The sequence below is a fragment of the Lepidochelys kempii genome, chromosome 1 (assembly GCF_965140285.1).
Source record: "Lepidochelys kempii isolate rLepKem1 chromosome 1, rLepKem1.hap1, whole genome shotgun sequence".
Classification (NCBI taxonomy): domain Eukaryota; kingdom Metazoa; phylum Chordata; order Testudines; family Cheloniidae; genus Lepidochelys; species Lepidochelys kempii.
The window spans coordinates 57,929,737-57,951,563 of NC_136380.1; the positions used below are offsets into that span (position 1 = coordinate 57,929,737).

General features: G+C 42.9%; 1 protein-coding gene across 4 annotated transcripts in view; it reads left to right on the plus strand.

Moving 5' to 3' along the window:
• The first annotated feature begins 8,848 nt into the window (after positions 1-8,848).
• The window catches only part of KPNA3 (karyopherin subunit alpha 3), a 79,653-nt gene continuing 66,674 nt past the window's right edge, over positions 8,849-21,827 (plus strand). The window contains exons 1-3 of one of the 4 annotated variants that reach the window (XM_073343558.2): positions 9,073-9,146; positions 9,926-10,079; positions 11,514-11,691. Coding sequence is in view for 2 of the 4 variants with exons in the window: in XM_073343566.1 (XP_073199667.1) it covers positions 9,060-9,146 (87 nt within the window). In the remaining 2 variants the exon portion in view is untranslated. Of the gene's footprint in view, positions 9,147-9,925; positions 10,080-11,513; positions 11,692-21,827 lie in introns of all 4 variants that reach the window. The other 3 variants (XM_073343548.1, XM_073343566.1, XM_073343537.1) reach the window with 3 other exon arrangements.

Here is a 21,827-nt window from a genome sequence, read left to right on the forward strand (position 1 = left end):
TAGATGGGTGGCTGCCAGATATGCAGACTCAGAGTTACAGAAAAGACAAGAGCTTCCAGATAAAACTGGGGGTGTTTCAGAAGAATTTGGGACATACTCTAAGGTCCCAATCATGCATTGAGCTCCGTGTGGACACAGAGTTCTACCCATGCTGAGCTCATTGCGGGATTGGGCCTAAATGACGGACAGATGGCTTGAGATTGGTACCTTGCACCAAGTGTGGCTACCTCATTTAGGATTTGAGAAAAGAGATCATTCAGATTCAACAGAGACCAAAAGAACATACATTTCTCTTTATTATTGGTAAAGTCCAATTCTCAGTGTATACTAAAGATAAAAGATGACTTAAATAAGTTAAGTTTCAGAGTAGCAGCCATGTTAGTCTGTATTCTCAAAAAGAAAAGGAGTACTTGTGGCACCTTAGAGACTAACAACCTTAGAGATTAACAAATTTATTTGAGCGTTCCACTGAATGCATCCGATGAAGTGAGCTGTAGCTCACGAAAGCTTATGCTCAAATAAATTTGTTAGTCTCTAAGGTTCCACAAGTACTCCTTTTAAATAAGTTAAGTGGCTGGAATGTACTTATTGGACCTGGCTTTTTTGTCTGTGATGATACTCTCTATATGGAAAAATTGAGAAGTATAATTCTTGATGATTTTGTATAACTGTGTCATTAAACAACCTAAAATAAACAAAAAAATGCTTTTAGAAAGCTTGTACCATTTCTTGTTCTTGTTACAACCATTTGTCACTTTCTGTCCAAGACCCACTGATGTTTTCTATGCACCAGAAGGGGTCATCATACTGTAACTTATTCCTTGCTAAGTTCATCTAAACACAAACACTGTCAATAGTTCCCTACATCAGCCTCTAGGGGGAACTCAGTCTCCAAAGCCAGGCAAGATTGCGAAAGGGTTTTTGTCATGTAATTTAACAACTGCTATTGCATGCCTGTTCATTTAACCTTTATATCCGATACTGCAGGAAGAGGGATGAACAAATTTAAGACATTGACATTATGTATACTACAGCAATCTTCAAAGACACCCTCATCTCTTTACAAAACTTGAATACATGATTCATGTCCAATAACACTAAACCTTATATATGCGGCTTTGTTCACTGGATCTACAACATATAAAAATTCATGGGCACTGACGTGTGTGCATATATATTAAAACATTAAAGTTAACAGGAGTACAATGAACCTATGTTCATTGCTCAAGGAGGATGATTTACAATGGTTAGGGGAAGCATACCTTTGAATTTCCTGCCTTTTCTGAGACTAAAAATCTCAGTTGTAAAGTTGCATTGTAGTCACGTACCTTGGACACCAGTCCTGAGCTTGAAGTAAAAATCTATTCAATTTTGTAGCATATCAAGAGCCTGCTGATTCTCTTGATGGCTGAAAGAAGGAGACGCTGATGATGATATCTGGAATATCTTCACACCTGTAAATATGGCTTCTACTGTTTGGTAGCAAGGAAAGGCAACACTTGAGTCAAAAGGTGGAAGAAATCAACAATCAGAAGACTCCTACTATAGAGAGCAGAGACCCTGTTACCCAAGGCCCACAGACAGCCAGGAGGAGGAAGGGAGACAAAGGCCTTGTCTACATGGGAATATGCACCAGTTTAACTTAAATCAGTTTTTAAGCCAATATAGTTAAGCCAGTGCAAAAGGCTGAGTAGACACTCTTTGAATCCCTTCACTGGCTTCCCCTTTTCTATAGCATCAAACATTCACTTTCAAGGCCCTTCACAGTCAACCCCCACCATACCTATCATCTTTTATTCTCTCTAAAGCTGTCAATACCCGCCTCCAGCTGGCCTGTGATGCCAGTCTCAGCTGCTCGCTTGTTACATTTTCTAACATCTTCATGCTTTCTCCCAGGCTGCCCTTCACAGCTGGGTAGTGTTCCTTGTAAAAATCTGCAAAGCTACCTACCTTCAAATCCCTCCTCAAAACTCCTCTGCCAGGATGCCTACCCAACACTTGATAATAGGTAGGCTGCCAGTGTGCAAAGAGCACTGGCTGTCACACTAAGCAGTGCTGTCGTATTGTTTCTTTGTAGTCATCCGTCTGTCTGTACCCATCTGCTATCTCTTGTCTTGTACTTAGATTGTAAACTCCTTGGGGCAGAGACCTTCTTTGGGATGTGTTTGTACAGCCCTGAGCACTATGGGGTCCTGGTCCATGATTATACAAATTATAAATAATAGCCATAATTTTTCAGTTTAATTTAAACCTGTTCCTGGTCAATGTAAACCAAATCACTCTTACGCTGAAATAAGTTTCCACCTATTCTGCTTTATCAATTTAAATTCACATCTTAGGTTATACCAGTGCAAATTTCCTGCTTAGATAAGGCCACAGAAAAATCACTCTTCTGACTCCCAATAAGATCTGCAGGAATGATCTTAAAAAAATTCACAACTGATCTCACTGCGAAGAATCTAACTGCAATGAAATTGACAACCTGTGCACTCCTAATATCTGGGCCAGTTATGTCTTCTAAAATCCAGTAATCCAAATATGCCTTTTAAAAACTAACTACACAGACTTTAACTGGATTCTTTGTTTAGCTATCCTTCAATCTGTTAACTCCCTGCTGTCCAGAGAGTACTTGGCAGGATCAGGGCCTAAATTAGATTTAAAACAGCAGGGTTACAATATAAAAAGGACATGATAAGACAAGGTAAACATGGAAGATCATGACATACTATTGTGTTTGAACCTATTCTGTTACTAGCACTTAAGTTTTAATTAAAAAAATTAATGCCTGGGACAGTGTCCAGAAAGAGGGCTGAGGTGGATTTAGCAATTATTTTGAAGGACAGATAAAAGACAAATGACTCATAAATGAGAAGATAGCAAAGACAGTTCAGCAGCTGACCTAGGTCTGAGGAAATCCCATTGCTGGCTCTTGGTTTTTTTAGCTTTCAGTATTAATTATTGTATCACTTCACACCAGACAGTGCTTTTCATGAGGGAACTCAGTGCATTCTTTTGCCATGTGGCGCACTGGTGTCCTGAGCAGTTATTGGTGATGTGGACTAGTTCAAACCTACCATTCTGACAATTATTCCGATTGCTATGTTGTTACATACGCCTATCATCATGGTATCTGTCACAGCTGTGAATGTCCTTTTTGAAGCTTTCTTACCATTTAATCTTCTCTTTTACACATCTACGAGAAATACAACTGTATTTAGAATCCCCTTGGATTGCAATTCAGGAATTAAGGAGAGCCTGTGCAAGGCATCTGCCATATAATTAATTGTTCCACGGCCTTCTTTTTGGGCATAAACTGAAATCCGGATACTAAACAATGTTACTACTATAAATGATTCTTTACATATTTTTAAATAATAATTAACTAATGAAATTACAAGCCCAAAGAGTGGGGGTATAGGGAGGAAATAAATTAAATCTCAGATATTGACTTTTACTTATTAAATATATCAATTAGAGTTCTATCAAATTTACAAAGAAAAAGTTTGAATTTCACCAATTCCCTCTCTCTTGGGTATTTCTAAGGCACCTATCACTGTGATTTCTAATCACCTACATGGAGATCATTATTACTTTTGACATAGATGTCAAAGGTTAGATATAAGGGGGAAATATGTCTTGAATAACACATGTCCAGCCTTTAATTTCTAATAATCTAGGAGGAGTTCACTCTGACTTCAGTACCCCTAAATTATAGTTATGGTGATCTATACCAAAGTAGCAATATTGATACCTAAGGAAACCTACTAAAGTCTAAGACTAGAAATAAAAATCTTAGCTATCAAACAAGAAACCTTTGTTGAAATTAAGCCTCAATCTTTTGAATATTTATAGTAAACAGAAGTGTTTATAATATTATTTTTTTTCTAGCAACCCATCAGGTTTATAGCCATCAGTCAACTCAGATTGTGCATACTGAGAGTAGAAAGATCTCCTGCATGACTGTCACAAATATAACCTTGCTGTTATCTTTTGAAGCCTAGATCATTGTTATCTCTTCAAATACAAGGAAGTCTTTTTCTCTTTACACTGATTGAACTGTACCAAAGATTTACCAGGTATTCTCTATACAGCTTTTAGATAAACATTTTTTTTTATCTGTAGCATCCACACTATTTAACAAACTGTTACTTATTATCAGGGACAACAGAAAGGCTAATGGAATGTTGGCAAAGCCTGTGACAACTTTGTGCCAAATATGTGGAATTTCTGTAAGTGGGGAAGCTGGATTTTCATTTTCTATTCTATTTGGCCTTACTCTTATTTTAATATTGAATTTCTGAATGCTGAAAATGTACCTGGTGCTGGACAGACCAGAAGGGAGACAGGAAGTTTAATGTTTAAAAAGGACAAACAAAATAATACTCCAGAACAGTGGAGCAGGGTGAAAGTATAATGGTACCAGAATGTTTTTCTTAAAGGTGACCTGCAAAGGACTTTTTAAAGATGGCGCTTGTACCTCTGTTTGCTTCTTCATGATATATAAAAATGGTATGAAAAAATTTTTTTTTACTGTTTTCCCTCTTCTGCTTGTTTTGTACTTTGGAAATATCAGGAATATCAAATCTGGTCTTCTGTAGCTTTGCTGGACGACATCCCTGGGAAGTCTTGGGTGCGTATTGTGATCTCTAACACCTTAGTTTATTGGAGTGAAGGTACTGAATCTTTGTGCAAAATGTTAATCACTGAAGTTAAAAAGATGTTAACAAAAACAAACTTTAAAGAATCTAAGTGCTCTTCTACACATAGTTTTGTAATAGTTTAACTACATTTGTATTTAAAAAAAACAATTTGAGTTAAATCAGTGCAATCCCCTATTGGGGACACTTCACACTGGAGGCTGGGTCACACCCAATTTAAATGAGTTGTTAATGCCAATTTTTTTTAAATCAGTAGAAAACTATGTATAGATAAGTCCTGAGGGGGGAAAAAAAACCCTCCTACCCCCAACCCCTCTCAGTTTCTCCATTCACACACTTGATTCTTGTGATGTCATAATTTCATTAGTACTACGGACATAGCTTTCCAGCCTTGACACAGTGTTACCTATTCTCATTATATTTGATGTTTTACTTAAAGCCCCAGCAGCTAGTGACAAGTCATGAAGTGAGAATCACACCTTTAATTAAAAAAAAAAAAAGTTTCTAGCCTTCATGGTTGTGGAGAAAAGCTTAAAAATACAATCTGAATGCACTCCAGAGGCTAAAAACCAGAAGGCAAATAAAAAGAATCCCAAATGTATTGTTTTTAAATCTTATACTTTTGACTCAATCACATGATTCTGAGGGGCTTGAGTGAAAATTTTTGAACATCTGGGTTTGGCAACACTGTAGGGGCCTGAATAAGCATGTAAACAAATAAAACAAAAATACCTTCTTCCAGACCTCCTCTATGCATCATATACAAAAAAAGGATACCAGCCCTTTTCCCTCCTCACCTTTCCAGAGCACCTTAGGGTAAATCTTCACTGGAGACTTAACTCAGGGGATCAACACATGGGCTAGCTTAGCCTAGGTGTGAGCAATCACACTGCAAAGCCCTACTGGAGTTCCTGCATCCAGAACTGGTGCAAGCACATTGTGGAGGCCCAAAGCAGGAATATTGTTGGGGCCCCCGCCACAAAGTACTGAAACAGGCAAGCTCTTATAATAAACAGCAAATAGGGGACCCACTTGAGCTACGCAGGGCCCTATGCAATTGCTTAGTCTGCTTATGCTTAGACTGTCTCTGACTGCATCCTCACTGGTGCTGCACTTCCCAAGGGGTGTTGCTAATGCTACTGGGGGCATTACCCACAGTTCTTTGTCCTGCAGTGTGATAAGCCACTTTTGTGGGAAGGTGCTGGAGGATAACCAGCACTCAAATGGTTTAGCCTGCTTCCTCACTGCAAAGGTTTTAGCCTGCAGCCCCAGATGAGCCAGCCAGCCTGCGTTAAAAGCACGACTAAACTTGGGTCAGACGGTTGTGTGTGTGGATGGAAGGGGTTTGGAGCAACACCCAAGTAAGACCCTGAGTTAACTCCACAGTGAAAAATCTACTCTTAGATTATGCTTTGCTAAGAAAACTAACATTTGTAGATTTCAGGGGGAAAGCGTGTGAACCTAATACCAGCTATCATTAGAGAGTTGTTCAAAAGTATTAGTGCAAGCCTACTCTAAAAAGTGACTATGTACAATGGTATCACCTTGCTCAACAGATCGGACCATGTAGAACAGACCCCTGTGTGTGTTTAAAGAATAGCTGCATACCTTAGTGACTGAAATAAAACCCTGGTATTATAAGCACTTATGTATGTGCTTAACTCCATGCAAATGAATACAGCCATTGGATTCAGTCAGAATACCTGTGTAGATAGGCGTTTGCAGATAAGGGTTTAAGATTTGACTCCTTTTGGAACTGCAAAACCAATTCGGTTCATAAATTCAGATTACAATAGGTTCAAAAATGAAGTGTCTTTTCTGCCGCTGGACCACATTTTGTGTGAATCCCACAAAACCCTGTGATTTGTGACTTCAGTATCCAACCCTTTTGTCTGTCCAACTTTTTATAAACTGAAGTTGCTGAGACTAGGAAATGTTGTCCTCTATTAACAAACAAACAAACAAACAAACAAAATCAGATGGAATATTTTATCATTTGCAAGTTTTAAATAGGCAGCATTGTTACCATGGAATGTCTTTTCAAATGAGCTGAATTTTAGGATACGACAGCTATCTCAAGCTGTGCTTGACACATGCTAGATATTTGTTACTTTAGACATAAATGGACTTGAGTTTATATCCCAATGAGATGCAAAAGGGGATGTGTGCCTTGTAACAGATTCAAACAACACTGCACCAGTCATTCTCTCACAATTTTCTATGCCACCAGAAAGGCTAGTTTTATTCTTTTTAAAGCTTATTCTGGAGTAAACATTAAAACCTATTTGTAGAATGGAAGTTATAAGAATCTATCTTTATTTTTAACACACTTTTTGTGTAATCTTGTTAGGAGCTGTGCAGCTAAATGACCTCAGGCCATGTTATAGATCTCACAAGCCAAACCGGGTCAGGTGTTCAGGTCAATATTTGCATGGGAGACCACTAGGGAAAATCCAGGATTTTTAAGAAGCTGTATTGATTTTGACCTTGTCCTTTCTACAAAAAGGTATGTTTTTACTCAAGTTAAAATCCAAATGAAGGACAGGAACTTGATCTCCTAAGTGCTAACTCATGTGAAAACTACAAACTGCTCTGTCTTTCTTCACCAGGATTATACCTCAAGTTAGTTAACTCAAGGGAACTAACTCCAGTTAAGAATACACAGTTTTTCTATAGTGAAAATAAGGCCTTCATGGGTAGCCCTCTCAATAGCTACACTAGGAAAAGAAGAAAAGGAGTACTTGTGGCACCTTAGAGACTAACAAATTTATTTGAGCATAAGCTTTGTAAGCTACAGCTCACTTCATCAGATGCATTCAGTGGAAAATACAGTGTGGAGATTTATATACATAGAGAACATGAAACAATGGGTGTTACCATACACACTGTAACCAGAGTGATCACTTAAGGTGAGCTATTACCAGCAGGAGAGCTGGGGGAGGGGGAAAGGGGAACGTTTTGTAGTGATAATCAAGGTGGGCCATTTCCAGCAGTTGACAAGAACTTCTGAGGAACGGGGGTGGGAATAAACATGGGGAAATGGTTTTACTTTGTGTAATGACCCATCCACTCCCAGTCTCTATTCAAGCCTAAGTTAGTTGTATCTAGTTTGCAAATTAATTCCAATTCAGCAGTCTCTCGTTGGAGTCTGTTTTTGTATTTTTTTTTTTTTGAAGAATTGCCACTTTTAGGTCTGTAATGGAGTGACCAGAGAGATTAAAGTGTTCTCCAGCTGGTTTTTGAATGTTATAATGCTTGATGTCTGATTTGTGTCCATTTATTCTTTTACATAGAGACTGTCCAGTTTGACCAATGTAAATGGCCCCTCTGCCATGACAGGCTGAGGTAATCAAAGCTGACACACACGGGATTGCAACCTCAGGTCTGTGAGTAGCAGCAGTGTATGATTCTAATTTGAGGTGGTGATGGCCTGAGACCCTGATTGAGTGGGTCACTTGAAACCAGGAAGTTGCCAATTAGCCAGGTAACTGACACATAGACACATAGCCTGAGTCACAAGCAGTGTTGCCAACTCCCATGGTTTTATTAAGTCTTGAACTATTTGGCATTTGTCTTAAAGCCGCAATGCCTGGACTCAGGAATACAGGGCAAGCTCAGCTTTCATTTAAAAAATGTTTCCAGCTTCCACGATTGCAGAGAAAAGCCTGAAAAACGTGCCCCAAATGCCCCCCAGCAGGAGAGAAATGCAGAGTCTAGGTTGGGGGAGCTGGGAAGGAGACATCTAGACATCCTGCCTGGATACTGAAACTAGGGGTACAGGGTGCTGCAGCACCCACTGGCTTGAAGTGGTTTCCGTTATACACAGGATTTACAGTTTGGGTCAGTGGCTCTCAGCACCCGCACTATACAAATTGTTCCAGCACTTGCATGTGCTACAAAAGCCTGGCATTGCCACGGGCAGCTGCAACTCTTCCACCTCCCTAGGAGACCGCCATGCACAGCGCGCTGTGTGCACGCCACCGGCAGAGTGGGCTGGGCGACCCACAGCACAGCACAATGCGGCTCACAGAGACTACAAGACCCAGGGTGCAACGCGGCGTATAGTCTCGAGGCTCCAAGCCGCACTGCATGCCGGGGGCTGTAGTCTCCGCCGCTCGCTACTCCGAAGGATTACGCGTTATGCAAATTAGGCGCCCCTCAAATTAGCATAAAGCCACAGCCGCGGAGCCGGGCCTGAAGCAGAGGAGGCGTGTTCGACACTGTCACATGCCTCGCGAGCCGCGCTCTCCGTCACTCAGCAACGGCGCGTGCCCCTGCTTTCCATCCCCCCTCCTCGCGCTCGTCACGGAACGTCCCTTTCCCCCGCCCTCTCCCCCCTGCTCCCCGCGAGCCGCCGCCGGAGCCGCCTCGCAGTAGCTGGGAGCCGCCGCCGGAGCAGCCATGGCCGAGAACGCCGCCGCCGCCGCCGCCGCGGGCCTGGAGAACCACCGCATCAAGAGCTTCAAGAACAAGGGCCGCGACGTGGAGGTGAGTCTGGGCCGGGCCGGCGGGTCCCGCTCCCGCCGGAGCCGAGCTCGGCCGCGCCGCCTCCTCCTCCCCCTCCTCCGCCCCGGGCGGGCTCGAGGGGAGGGGCCCGCACCCCGCTCCGAGCCGGGCGGCCGGCGGGGGCGCAAGGAAAATGCCCTCCGGGTTTTTCTTCTCCGTCATGCGGGCGCGGCCTGGGGAGGGAGTAGGGAGCCCGGCAGGGGGTGCGCGGCCGGCCGGCCGCGCCTCCCATCGCCGCCCCGCCGCGGGCCTGCAGCCGCCCATGGCGGCCGCCGTCTCCTCGCCCCACGGCCGGGCGGAGATGGGGGGGCTGGGGGCGCGGTCGCGCCGCTCCCCGCCCCGGCTTGTTCCACATGGGGCTGTGTGAGGGGCTGGGCCTGCCTGGGCAGGCGGCGGGATGCGCCCGTGTCCGTGTGGCCCCCTCCTCTCCCGGCTAACCAGCTGCCGCCTCCCCTCCCTGCCCGAGGCTCAAAGGGATCGGCGGCGCTTGCAGGGGCTGGACAATGGGGCTGGCTGCCTTTTGTGTCACCCCTTCGGGTAGTAACAACACCCCTTCCCCCAAACACCCGGCCGCAGGTCCCTCGCACGTCGGGGCTGGTGCGAAAGGCTGCTCTCTCAAAGGTTGTAGGCCTGCCTAGGCCGGGCTATAGGGGCCAGTGGCGAAATTGCAAGGGCCGCTCCCACACTCAGCTGAGCTTTTTTATCACACACATGGTGATGGTCGCTTGCTTTCACTCCCAATTCTTGCTTAAATCCCCCAGTCTTTAAAATGACACCAGAAGGTTCTTGAAATGACGGCAGTAGCTTAGCAATGTAGATCTGCTGAGAGTCTCCAGCTGCTTACATCAAGCAGCACAGAGGGATATCCTTCCTTAATCCACCTTTCAAATCTGAAATGCTGTCTCTTTTACAAAGGTAACTGAATCCCCGAGGATATTGTTTAGGTCTTTTGACTCCACTACCCTTCAATACCATAAGCACCTTTTATTGTAGCCACTGTGAAAAAGAGGAGAAATTCTGAGGGGCTGACATCTGTCCTTTTCTAGCTAAAATAATGAGGAAAATATCTCTCTGAAGTGAAAGTTAATCTAGGATGAAAAAGGGAATGGTGAGCCTAAATATACTGTTAAAGTATTTTGACTCCATTTGAGTGTGTTCCTCAATTATGTTGCTGTATTTGATGATTATAGTATTTAAATAATCCAAAATAGACTTTGAATTTACACCCTTTTAAGGTAAATTTTGAGTTGGGGCAGAATTCACACCCTTACTACTATTGTTTGGGTGGAGGCAGTGCTTTGCAGACCTGGTTTAACAGGAGCCATGTCTTTGTAAAGATGACATTCAAATTGTAAGCTAGTCTTATCTTAATTTCTGTTCAAGTTGGTGGTGGTAAATCTCCCTTGCACACAATGCTCTTTCCATGGAGAATGCGATCTTTTTACAGAAAGGCTTTCTCTCTCCATTTTTGGGAGACAATTTAACAGTGATAATTAGATTAGCCAAAAATGTCCCACCCTTACACCTAGTAATTGGCCTCTGTCTTTTGTTTTTTTTCCCTCATTTTCAATCTTGGGCTGTATTTTTTTTGTTTGCCTCTCCCTCTGTCTTTTTCTTTTTCTTTCTCTCTCCCTGTTGAGAATACTGGCTTTGCTTCAGCAGTGCTGATCTTAAGCTTCTGCCTTCCCAATCACTGGCCTGACTGGTTGAAGAGCAAAGCAGGGGCAAACAGAGCAGTTTATGCTATGTGGGGACCCTCAGTCATTTAAAATTGCCTGATATGCAGATGTGTTTGAAACTGACCACTGCTGAGAGGGGATTTGAGGGCTTGTCTGTATGGGGAAATAGGCAGGCATAGGAATAGTTATACTGGAATAGCTACAGTGGAGTAACTCCCTTATGTGGACACACTATTCTGGAATAATTACTGTGCTTTGGAAGCCTAGTTATTTCAGAATACAGTCAGTGGAGTTATACCAGAACAGGCTGTAGAGACAAGCTCTGAAGTCTTACTTTTCAAGGTGATGGGTCACACTGCTTAGCGCTTGTCAAGTCGAAGGGTGCAGCCATGGTAAGAAAAAGGGTGCTTAGCTTAAACCTGGTAAGGAAACCTGTTTCAGTTCAGCATTGATGCACATACCTCAAAAATATCCTTCTTGAAAGGAAAAGTATAGAAGTATGTAAAAGTTGCTCATTGACACAATTAATTTAAGGTTAGAAGTGTGTTTTAAATGAAACTTAGAATCTGATGGGGGTGGGGGGGCAAAAAGAATCAAAATCCTAGAACATATGGCTTGTTTTTAATGTCCATGTTCCAGTAACTTTGTCATTCTTTTTCTCGCTGTCCAGCGTATCTATCTTGAAGTAAACAATAGAGGTATCCTTTTTAATAGCTCTACCTAGCTAGCTATTAGGCTACCAGAATATCCAGGAGATTATTTTAGAAGAATAGTCCTTGTTTTGCCCCAAGACATTATGTACTTACTATCTGGTGATGCTGATGGATTGAGCTGTTTCTGAATAAAAGGTACTGTTTTTTTTACAGGGATGTTCCATTGATTTGATAAACTCTATGCTATACTGGGCAAAGCAATAGAGCTCTGTGTGGGACTAGCGTAGAGAGCCCTGCAGCAGGACTGAGATCCCACAGGACCTGCTGTTATAGTGGGAATGGGATTAAAAATAGTACCACACAGGGCTCTACAAAGCAGTTGTCTCCGATAAGATTGTCAATCTGGTAACTGATATGGTTGAGAATTATTTGGGCTTTGGCAATTGTACTACAACAGAGATGTCCTCCTTTATAGGAGATATTAAAAAAAATTAATGCTCATTGCTGTAGATAACTTTAAGTAAAGAATATCTACTAAAAGCATGATCTAAACTGTTGACCAAGATACTCCATAGCAATTTGTCATCAGTTTGATGGTTACTGACTTCTTTCTGCTAACCAGGCTTGAATGAATGTAGAGTATATTGTTTAAGTAACCCTCTTCCTTTAGCTTCTATTCAACTAATATTATTGAATACTGTAAAATCACTTTTGGTCAGGTACAAAATGTTCTGGCAAACCAATATTCTTTTGTCAAATTATAATTAACATTGATATTTTCACTGTTGGATCTGCTATGCTGTAAAACCTCTTCTTGTTATAACCTGAGTAGTCCTTACACTTTTTTTTTTTAAGGGAAGAATCCTTCTATATGCAAAAGGACTGGTTCTGTTGTACAGCAGGGCCAGGTCTTTGAGAGAGAGCACAGTGGGACTATGCAGTATCCTGTGTACCACAGAGCCAAGTTTTGCAGTCCCACCTCTGTAGGAGAAAAGAAAGGGATATGTTGGTGAGCAGTTGTGTGGCCAGTGGATTCATGAACTGTACAGTCCGCTGACTGCAAAAGGACGGACCACTGGACTGCCCTGGTTCCAGACTTGGGGAAGAATTGTCTCCCTACCCCTGTGCTGGCTGCCCGTGAACACAGCCAATCTACTCAAGCTATGCCCATGGACTCAGAATTTCAACCTATGTGTAGTACTGTTAATATCTCAAAAAAAGTGGTCCTTCCACAAAATGGATTAGTAACAGTCTAACACCAAATTGTAACCATGAAATTAACGTATGTTCTTTGTTTTATAAACAACAAAAAACCTTAATTGTTGCAAATTGCGCTGTGAAGTACTTTTTAAACATTCTTTTCAGTTTTAAAATATATAGGAAAAGACTCAGATTTTCAATTTCTCAATATATGAGCAAATGCATGGCGTTTGCTTGTGAGAGCCTGCAGTGATGCAACACTTAAGTTGTGTAAGCCTTTTTTGGAGTTTGTAACTTTGCTATTTAAACTGGGCATGTCCTGTAAAGTCTCAAAACCACTTAAAAGGTATGTCTACACTAAAAGCATTACAGATGCAGTGCTGCAGCTACTCTGCTCTAGTGTAGACAAACTCCTCCTGTTGCTGTAACGTGTTTCTCTTGCTGTAGTATATCCACCCCCTTAAGAGGCAGTGGCTAGGTTGACAGAAGAATTCTTCCTTCGACCTAGCAGTTTTTATACTGGGGCTTACTTAAGTTGACCTAAGTTTTAGGTGTAGGCCAGGCCTTGTACTAACAAAGTAATATAAAGTACAAACTGTGATATATTTTAAGTACAATCAAACCTTTTAATTTAGAAAAGCAGTTATAAAACATCAAGTGGACACTGAAATTGCAACTAAACTGACTTTTTAAAAAAATGCAATTTTGATGTTGAGGTTTCTAGTTTGCTCTCTACCTGCAACCCCTGCACCTGTTCCCTCAACCCTATCCTGTCCCAGCTGCTAACTTCCCTGACTCCTGTCAATCCTTTCTTGCCCTGCCTTAACTTCTGGCCTGGTTCTGGTCTGTTACACTCATATTTTTGTTTAGAGCCATAAATAGCACCCATGCACAGTCTCATGGTGTCCTGCCAGTTATTTAAAATTACAGATCACACCATTTCAGTTAGCTCATCCCTTCTACCAACAAGCAGTCATAAATAAAAACATACAAAAAAGAAAACCGTTAAAAGAAAGTTACGTAGGTTGCAAAGTAAAATAACAAAACAACCCTTCCTACCCCAAAGTCAGGAAATGTGTGATCTGCAAGGTTGCCCATGCACCCTTCTGTGTCCATCCTGCACATTCTATGTGAGGTGGGGAAAAAGTATGTGATCATGTAATTAAAATTGTTACAAAGCATTACATAAGAGGCGAGAATTAAGGTTGCATAGGCAACTATTTAAGGCATTTCCTAACTTTTGAGAGCTTGACTTTGCAACCTAAATTTTTGTAACTTTGGAGATTTTAAAAATGTCTCTGCCTTTCTCATATACAACTGTAACAACCCAAGTCACGAATCAGAAGCATTTGAACCCTGAACTATCTGCCCTGCAGCACAGGTTTCTACCACTTGAGCTACATGATCCACTACATTAGGTGGTAGCAGGAGATGGCTACTTTCCTGGGGAGGGGAATGAGCTGCTGGTGTTACCCCCAGAGTCTGGGGGTAGGAGTGAGTAGGAAGAGATTGGTACGGCTGCATTTGGGACTTACAGAGGAGCTCAGCTCTCTCCCCCATACCTGGAGTTCAGGGATTTCCTTTTTCATACAGTGGCTCCAAGAAGGGGCTGGATTGCAGGGGCATGGGAGTGTAGCCTAGAGTAGTTAAGCACTGTAACAGGTTACCTAGGGAGGTTGTGGAATAGCTCTCAAACCTGTTCTTAAAAACTTCCAGTGACAAACACTTGTCAGGGATGGTCTAGATCAGGGCATCTCAATCTTTCTTTCTGAGCACCCCGCATACATGCTATTAAAAACTCCATTGCCCAGCTGGTTTTCTGCATATGAAAACCAGGGCCGGCGTTGGGGAGTAGCAAGCAGGGCAATTGCCTGGGGCCTCATGCATCAGCACCGGAATGGGAGGGACAGGGGGGCAGGGGACCATGGTCCTCCCAGTTTTTCAAAGTGGATGGACCTGTCCTGTCCACTTTTCACCCCCATCCTTCCTTCCCCCGGAGGCCAGGGGGAGGGGTGTGTGTGCTGTGCTGCAGACCATCTATCTGAGAGCAGCGCCTGGCCCATGCCCAGGGCAGGTGGAGGGTCTGCATCTCCTCTCAGCTGCCTGACTGCTCAGCTCTTACAGTGGCCAGGCTGTGGTTCCGATGCCTTGTCCTCTGGCTGTAACTGAGTTGCGGGGGGAGCTGTGAACCCTCCATCTGCCCTGGGCGGGGGCCCAGGGGCTGCTTTCAGTCCCGCCCCCCTTCCCCCCCCCCCGACCCTGGGCAGGTGGAGGGTCCATGGCTCCCAGCCCACTCTGGCTTCTGGCTTGGCTGAGGGTGGGGCTTCAGGCAGAAGGGGCAGGGGTCCTGGCCCATAGCTGGCATCATGCTGCAGGTGCCCCCCTGCAAAGCTACATTGCTCAGGCTTCAGCTTCAACTGCGAGTGGTGGGGCTTAAGGCAGGGGCATCATCCCCATATGGGAGGGCCTTTGCTTTCAGCCCTGGACCCCAGCGAGTCTAATGCTGGCCCTGTTTGGTGGCCACACTGAAACCTGCTTGTGGCCTTCCAGGGGGCCTCAGATCCCTAGTTGGGAACCACTGGTCTAGATAATACTTAGTCCTTCCTCAGTGCAAGGGTGTGGACCAGTTGACCTGTCATCCCTTCCAGCCCTATGTTTCTGTGATTCTCTCTCTGCCATTGTTCTTATGACTCTGCTGGTTTCTAGGTGTTCGCAGTGTAGTGTCTGCTTCAGCTGTTGCAACTTTGGCAGCTGTATGGGCCCAACTCTTCAGAATGTTTGCTCATGTTCAGTTATTTTGGCATGCTGTCAAAATTTTCCTGCTGATCGGGGCAGTGTCAATTTTTTACACCTTATTAGTCAGCCAAATCTGAACAGAATTTCATGCAGTAAATGAAAGGTATGTCTCTAGATCAGGGTCTCTTTTTCTGCCAAATTTCAAAAGCCTTCTGCAAGCAGTGGAGATGTTAGAGCTTCTAAAAAGGGTTGTAAGAGTATTTTATAATGGAAAGTGTTAAGCAAATAAGTATTGCTACTAGTTTCCCATATAATAACACTCCCACACATGGGAGAGTGAAAAGCACTAGCCACTGATTCTGGCCTCTATTATGTTAAGGGGAACATAGCATCATTACTTCAGCTGATCGCAACTGATACAGTACATCGTCTCAGAGAGAGCCTATCTCATGTTGTTCCCAGGGCAGTCGGCGTAGATCCCAGAGCACAGGTGTCGTGTGCTCTCTAGGACAAATTGTCAAATGAATGGCTGCCCTTCTATACCCATTCCCAAATAGATTTAAAATGTAGTCCTATGTAGAGTGCATCTCCAAACATACTGTGGTCTGCTCAATCTCCCTTGACTCAAGTCTTCAGGGTGGCTTTTTGAGGAATGGATAGACAAGAATATGCTTGTATTTTGAAAACATGGGGCTAGAAGAGAGCAAGAGGTTAGTGAAGGATAGCTCTTCAGGAGCTGCTTCTCTGGAATAATTCACCCAGTTCTAGTCTACCTCACAAAACAGCTAATAGAACACAGTGGAAAATGTTTAACTTTTCTGCTAAACTAAAATGTTAAACTTCATGGAAGTCAAATCTGCTATACAGTGGAGTCGCATCTTACATGGGGGTTAGGTTCTAAAGTCAGCGCGTAAGGCGAAAATTACGTATAGTCAAAATTACTCTTGAAAAATCCCTTAAATCGCCCATAAAGTACAGTATACACTCCATCACATTAAGATTGGGATCAGCATCCATAGTGCTATGTATCTGAGAACATAAGCCTTCTGTACATGGCCTTGAAACAGCGAATCACTCCTTGGTTGGGAGGATGGAGGGGGTATTGTGGGGGAGAAAGACTACTTCAACATTGTTATGCACAAACTGGAGTGACGCAGAGTGGCCAAGAGCATTGTCTACGATCAGCAACACTTAATGCTGCCATCACCCAAGCCGCCTTATTTGGTTGCCAGAACACAGGCAGGAGATTTTTGTTCTTGCCTTTTAGGGCACAGGGATTTGCAGCTCTGTAGAGCAAGCCCAGCTTTATTAAATGCCCAGTTGCATTGCCACAAAACAGTCACATGGTCTTTAGCTGCTTTGAAGCCAGGGGCTTGTCTTTCTGATTTCAGAGTGTAAGTGTGGTTTGGGCATTTTTTCCAGAAGAGTCCAGTCTCGTCAGCATTAAAAATTTGTTCCAGAAGATGGCTCTTTTCTTCTATGATTTTCTTTAATTGTTTGGGGTAGGCTTTTGCTGCCTCTTCATTGGCAGATGCAGTTTCACCAGTAGCCTGCACGTTTTTGAGGTTGAAGCAGTTCCTAAAACTGTTAAGCCAACCTTGGCTTGCTTTGAATTCCTTCTCATTAGAAGGCTGTCCCTCTTTGGCAGGAGGTTTGAACAGCACGTAGAGGCTAAGATCCTTTTCTCGCAACATGTTGCCATCGATAGGCACATGTTTATGGTTCATGTCTTCCAGCCATAAGTTTAATGTCTTTTCAGTCTTCACAAAAGTCTTATCACGCTCCTGGCTCGTCACCTTAGTAGTTATTGGAGCACTTGATGCCATGCCTTGATGAATTTCTCTCTTGAATCTTAATTGCATAGATGCTAGATTCGTTGCGGTCATATCTACGCCTGGTGTTGGAGACCAACATACCACATCAATAAGGCTGACACAGCCAGTTTTTCCTCCAGCTTTGGAACAGATTGCTGTTTCTTCAGTTGAGCACCAGATGAAGTAGTTGGCTTGTGTTTAGGGGCCATGTTGTACAAAAAAAATACGCACAGTATCTTTAAACACTAGAATCGCACTCAGTGTGGCGAGATGCTCACACTATGAGAGGCACATGGGAACTGAGATCGACTGAGGGAACAGCAGATTCACATCTCTCATCTTACGCTCACTCACGCATATGGTCATTGGGTGGAATGGTGGGCAGAATCGCCTGCACTATTTACAGGTATCTTTTTTCTTTTTGCAGAGCGCGTATAGTTGAATTCGCATAAATTAAATACATGTATGATGTGACTCACTTGTACTTTCTTTGATTAAAAACATTTCAAAAATCTTATGTAAACATTACTTTTTTCAGTATGTTTAAATACTACTTTTCTAGATTTGCTAGAGTAAGATCTTTGTCAGTTTTTTTCTGAAGCTACAAGTGAGCATCTTCAGGTAAAGGGAAACAGCCCCTCATAATGTGCAATGGTGTGAACTGCATGGAATTAGTTGAAATATGGGATTGACTAAATCAAATTCTTCACCAGTGATTGACTAACTCTTGGTAGAGTAGTGACAGAGTCTTAAAAAAAGCATACTATATAACTGTAAAGGGTGGAAACGTCAAGTTTCTAATGACATAGCATTTGCTTCTAAATACTGGCTGGTTGTACAATATCCATCTCTAAATCTCATTCCAGTTACTCTTGCTTTTCTCTTTATTACCCACTCAGTTCTAACAACTTTAGCAGCTACTACCTCTACCATCTGGAATGCCTCTTAAGTGTAAAAATTAATCTCTAACTCCATTAGCACCCTTTTTTGGCTGGGAGACAGAGTTGTCAAAATTAGTTTGGGGAAAATGAGGTAGTAATTTCTTTCAGGACCAAAAACTGTTTGGACCATTATTATTACAGTAGTCCTAAAAGGTCCTAATCATAATTCTACAGCAACTCTCTCAAATTCTTAGGAAGATAAAGTCCCTATCCCGGAACACATAGAATCTAAAAAGACACATGTACAAAGAGCATGAGAGAATATGCAGCAGACAGGTAAAATGGTCAGGCTGATGGACATGTCATCTTCAGTTTTTTTTTCTTGCTTAATTTTGTTTGTTGGTGTTGTGAGGCCAGGAGTGGGGTGAGTATGACAGGAAGGGAAGTTGTCTGGGGCAGGAGCTGTTTTCTAGGTCAGGGGTTCTCAACCTTTCTTTGAGGCCCTCTCAGCATGCTATTAAAAACTCCACAGCCCACCTGTGCCACAACTGTTCTGCATATAAAAGCCAGGCATTAGGGGGTAGTAAGCAAGTCAGTTGCCTGGGGCCCTGCATAGCTAAACTGCTCAGGCTTTGGCTTCAGGCCTAGGTGTGCTTGGGGAGGTGGGGCTTTGGCTTTCTGCCCTGGGCCCCAATGAGACTTATGCCAGCCTGGCTTGGCGGACCCCCCCCCCGAAACCTGTTCACAGCCCACCAGGGGGCCTTGGACCCCTGGTTGAGAACTGCTGTTCTAGGTTACATGTCTGAAGTGTCTCACACTGTGGAACTCTGATACTCGACTGGGGTACCTAGGATCTACTGTAATAGTATAAGTTACAGGCTGGGGGAGAGCAATGGTCTCTGGCTGGGCTTTTCCACACCTCACTGTTAGGGGAAGTCTCTGCACTTCTTGGGGCTGCTGGCTCTGCCTCTGCAGGTGTTGGTGTGCTTCCCCCAGCTAATGTGGCTAGGGTTCTGGGATCACATGCCTACTCTTTCAGGACAAGTAAACTTCTCCAACCATTTTGAAACTTTCGATGCAAGTACAGCGTGGCTACTAAAATACAGCAAGCACAAAATACCACCTACATGTTGCACAGACATTTGTATTACATGAGTCAAATTATTTGAGCATTTCTCATTGAATCAATCACCTTCCACTGAAAATTTATTTTCCCCATATTCCATCACTTCTGTGGCTGTTTTTGATAGTGACTTCAACTGCAATTCTGTGTCCATGCTTTTTTATACTGGTGATTGTCAAACTACAGAACAAATGGTCCTCTGAGATAATTGGTGGAAGTTAACACTACTCTTAGTTATGTTTCTTTCTGCTTGCAGACTTGGTTTCTATGTGATAGACTGTCTTTGCAACAAGATCTCAAAGGTTATGCTTTTCAAGAAAATATGGAAGCTTTGCAGTATCGATGTACTCGAAAATTAATAAAAAAATTTCATTGTTGGGTTCCATACTCAGTAACGGATATATCCTACTTGTTCAATTTGTTGGGATTTGACAGAAAAAATTAATTTGAAAATCTTGTGTATCTTCACCAGTAGTAAAGTTTTCATGGTCCTGATCATGCCTTCAACACCTATGTAATCCTTTAGTCTTCAATGGGCATAATCTGAAGACCAGTGGAGATCAGATATTACTGTGATACCTTGCCTTGTGGGTAAGGTTGCGGGGTGGGATTCTGGAGACCTAGGTTTGATTCCTGCTCTGCTATAAACATCCCTTGGACAATTCACAATCTTTCTGTGCCTCAGGTACCCATCTATAAAATGTTATAATAGTACTTCATAATGCCCCTCTGAGATGTAGAAGATAAACACAGTAATAGTGGAAAATACAGTAGGTGTGTGTGTGTGTGTGTATGTATTACACACACAACATGAAAAATGGGTGTTGCCATACCAACTGTAATGAGACCAATTAATTAAGATACGCTATTATCAGCAGGAGGGAAAAAAAACTTTTGTAGTGATAATCAGGGTGGCCCACTTCAAACAGTTCACAAGAAGGTGAGAGTAATAGTGGGGGGCGGGGGGAATTAGCATGGGGAAATAGTTCTTAATTTGTGTAATGACCCACCCACTCCCAGTCTTTATTCAAGCCTAATTTAATGGTGTTCAGTTTGCAAATTAATTCCAATTCTGCAGTTTCTCGTTGGAGTCTGTTTTTGAAGCTTTTTTTGTTGGAGAATTGCGACTTTTAGGTCTGAAATTGAGTGACCAGGGAGGTTCAAGTGTTTACCGACTGGTTTTTGAATGTTATGGTTTTTGAATGTTATAATTCTTGATGTCTGATTTGTGTCCATTTATTCTTTTGCATAGAGATTGTCCTGTTTGGCCAGTTTACATGGCAGAGGAGCATTGTTGTCACATGATGGCATATATCACATTGGTAGGCTCGTTCACCTGAACATCTCTGATAGTGTGGCTGATGTGATCAGGTCCTATTGTTGGGTCATATTAAAGAAGTTCTGTATTAAAATCACAAATGAGTTTGATTCCCCATAGTTTAGGTTCCAGGGTATTACTAATTAAGAGGTCTCTTGGTTTTTAGTACTGTTTCTCTCCCTCTGTGTGAAACTTGCAAGCTGCTAATTGTGTTAGTACATTCTAAGATTGAGTCTGTTCTCAAAGCAATTCTTTGTAACAACTACTCACACAGAGAGAGACTCAAAGCAATAGTCTGTAACAACAGAAACAGCACCCAGAGACTCCCCGCCCTTTTGTTGTATTCATCTCGCTTTGTTAACGGTTAAATAGAGGATGGATGCTTGGTGTGGATAATAACTGAATGAATGAGCAGGGAATTGCCAGCCTAAGAATCCAATGTCCATCAGCTGAAGAAGGCGTCAAGTGGAAATAACCAGAGGACCCCCTGAGGGCAGACTGGAATCCACCCAACAGCCTCAAGAATGGGAGAATCAAAGAACAAGATAACATCTGGCAGCACGGAGCAGTCAGGAATGTGCCATCTGTTGATTCAGCAACAGCATGATGAAGCAATTCCCATAGACTGGCATAGGAAGAAATTCCTATAAAAATGGACTCTAGAAAGTGAGAACTTTGGGGTCTGATTCTGCAAACCAACTTCCAGGAGCATCAAATGAGCATCTGACAAGGCCCTGCTCCCTCCTCATGTCCAGGCCACCTGGCTGGCCAATGGCTTGGCATGAGCAACTCTAAGGCTAGTAACTATGATAACAACCTTGCAGAACGTGTATGTGTGTATGAATGAGTGAATAAATATGAAATTGAATGGAAGTTATAGCTATAACATAACTGCTTACTATGATTCTTTCAGTATTCACAATAAATGTGGCATTTTGACTTTTCCCCTTTAAGATCCTGCTGGTTTTTATGTTATTGGTATAACACTATGATGTCCCTTGAATAGATATGTGGACAGAGTTGGCAATGGGCTTTGTTGCCAGGATAGGTTCCTGGGTTAGTGTTTAGGTTGTGGTGTGTGGTTGCTGGTGAGTAGTTGCTTCAGGTTGGGGGACTGTCTGTCTGTAAGGGAGACATGCCAGTCCTCTCAAGATCTGTGAGAGATGGGTTGTCCTTCAGGATAGGTTGTAGATCCTTGTTGATGCTTTAGTTGGGGGCTGAAGGTGACTGCTAGTGGCGTTCTGTTACTTTCTTTGTCG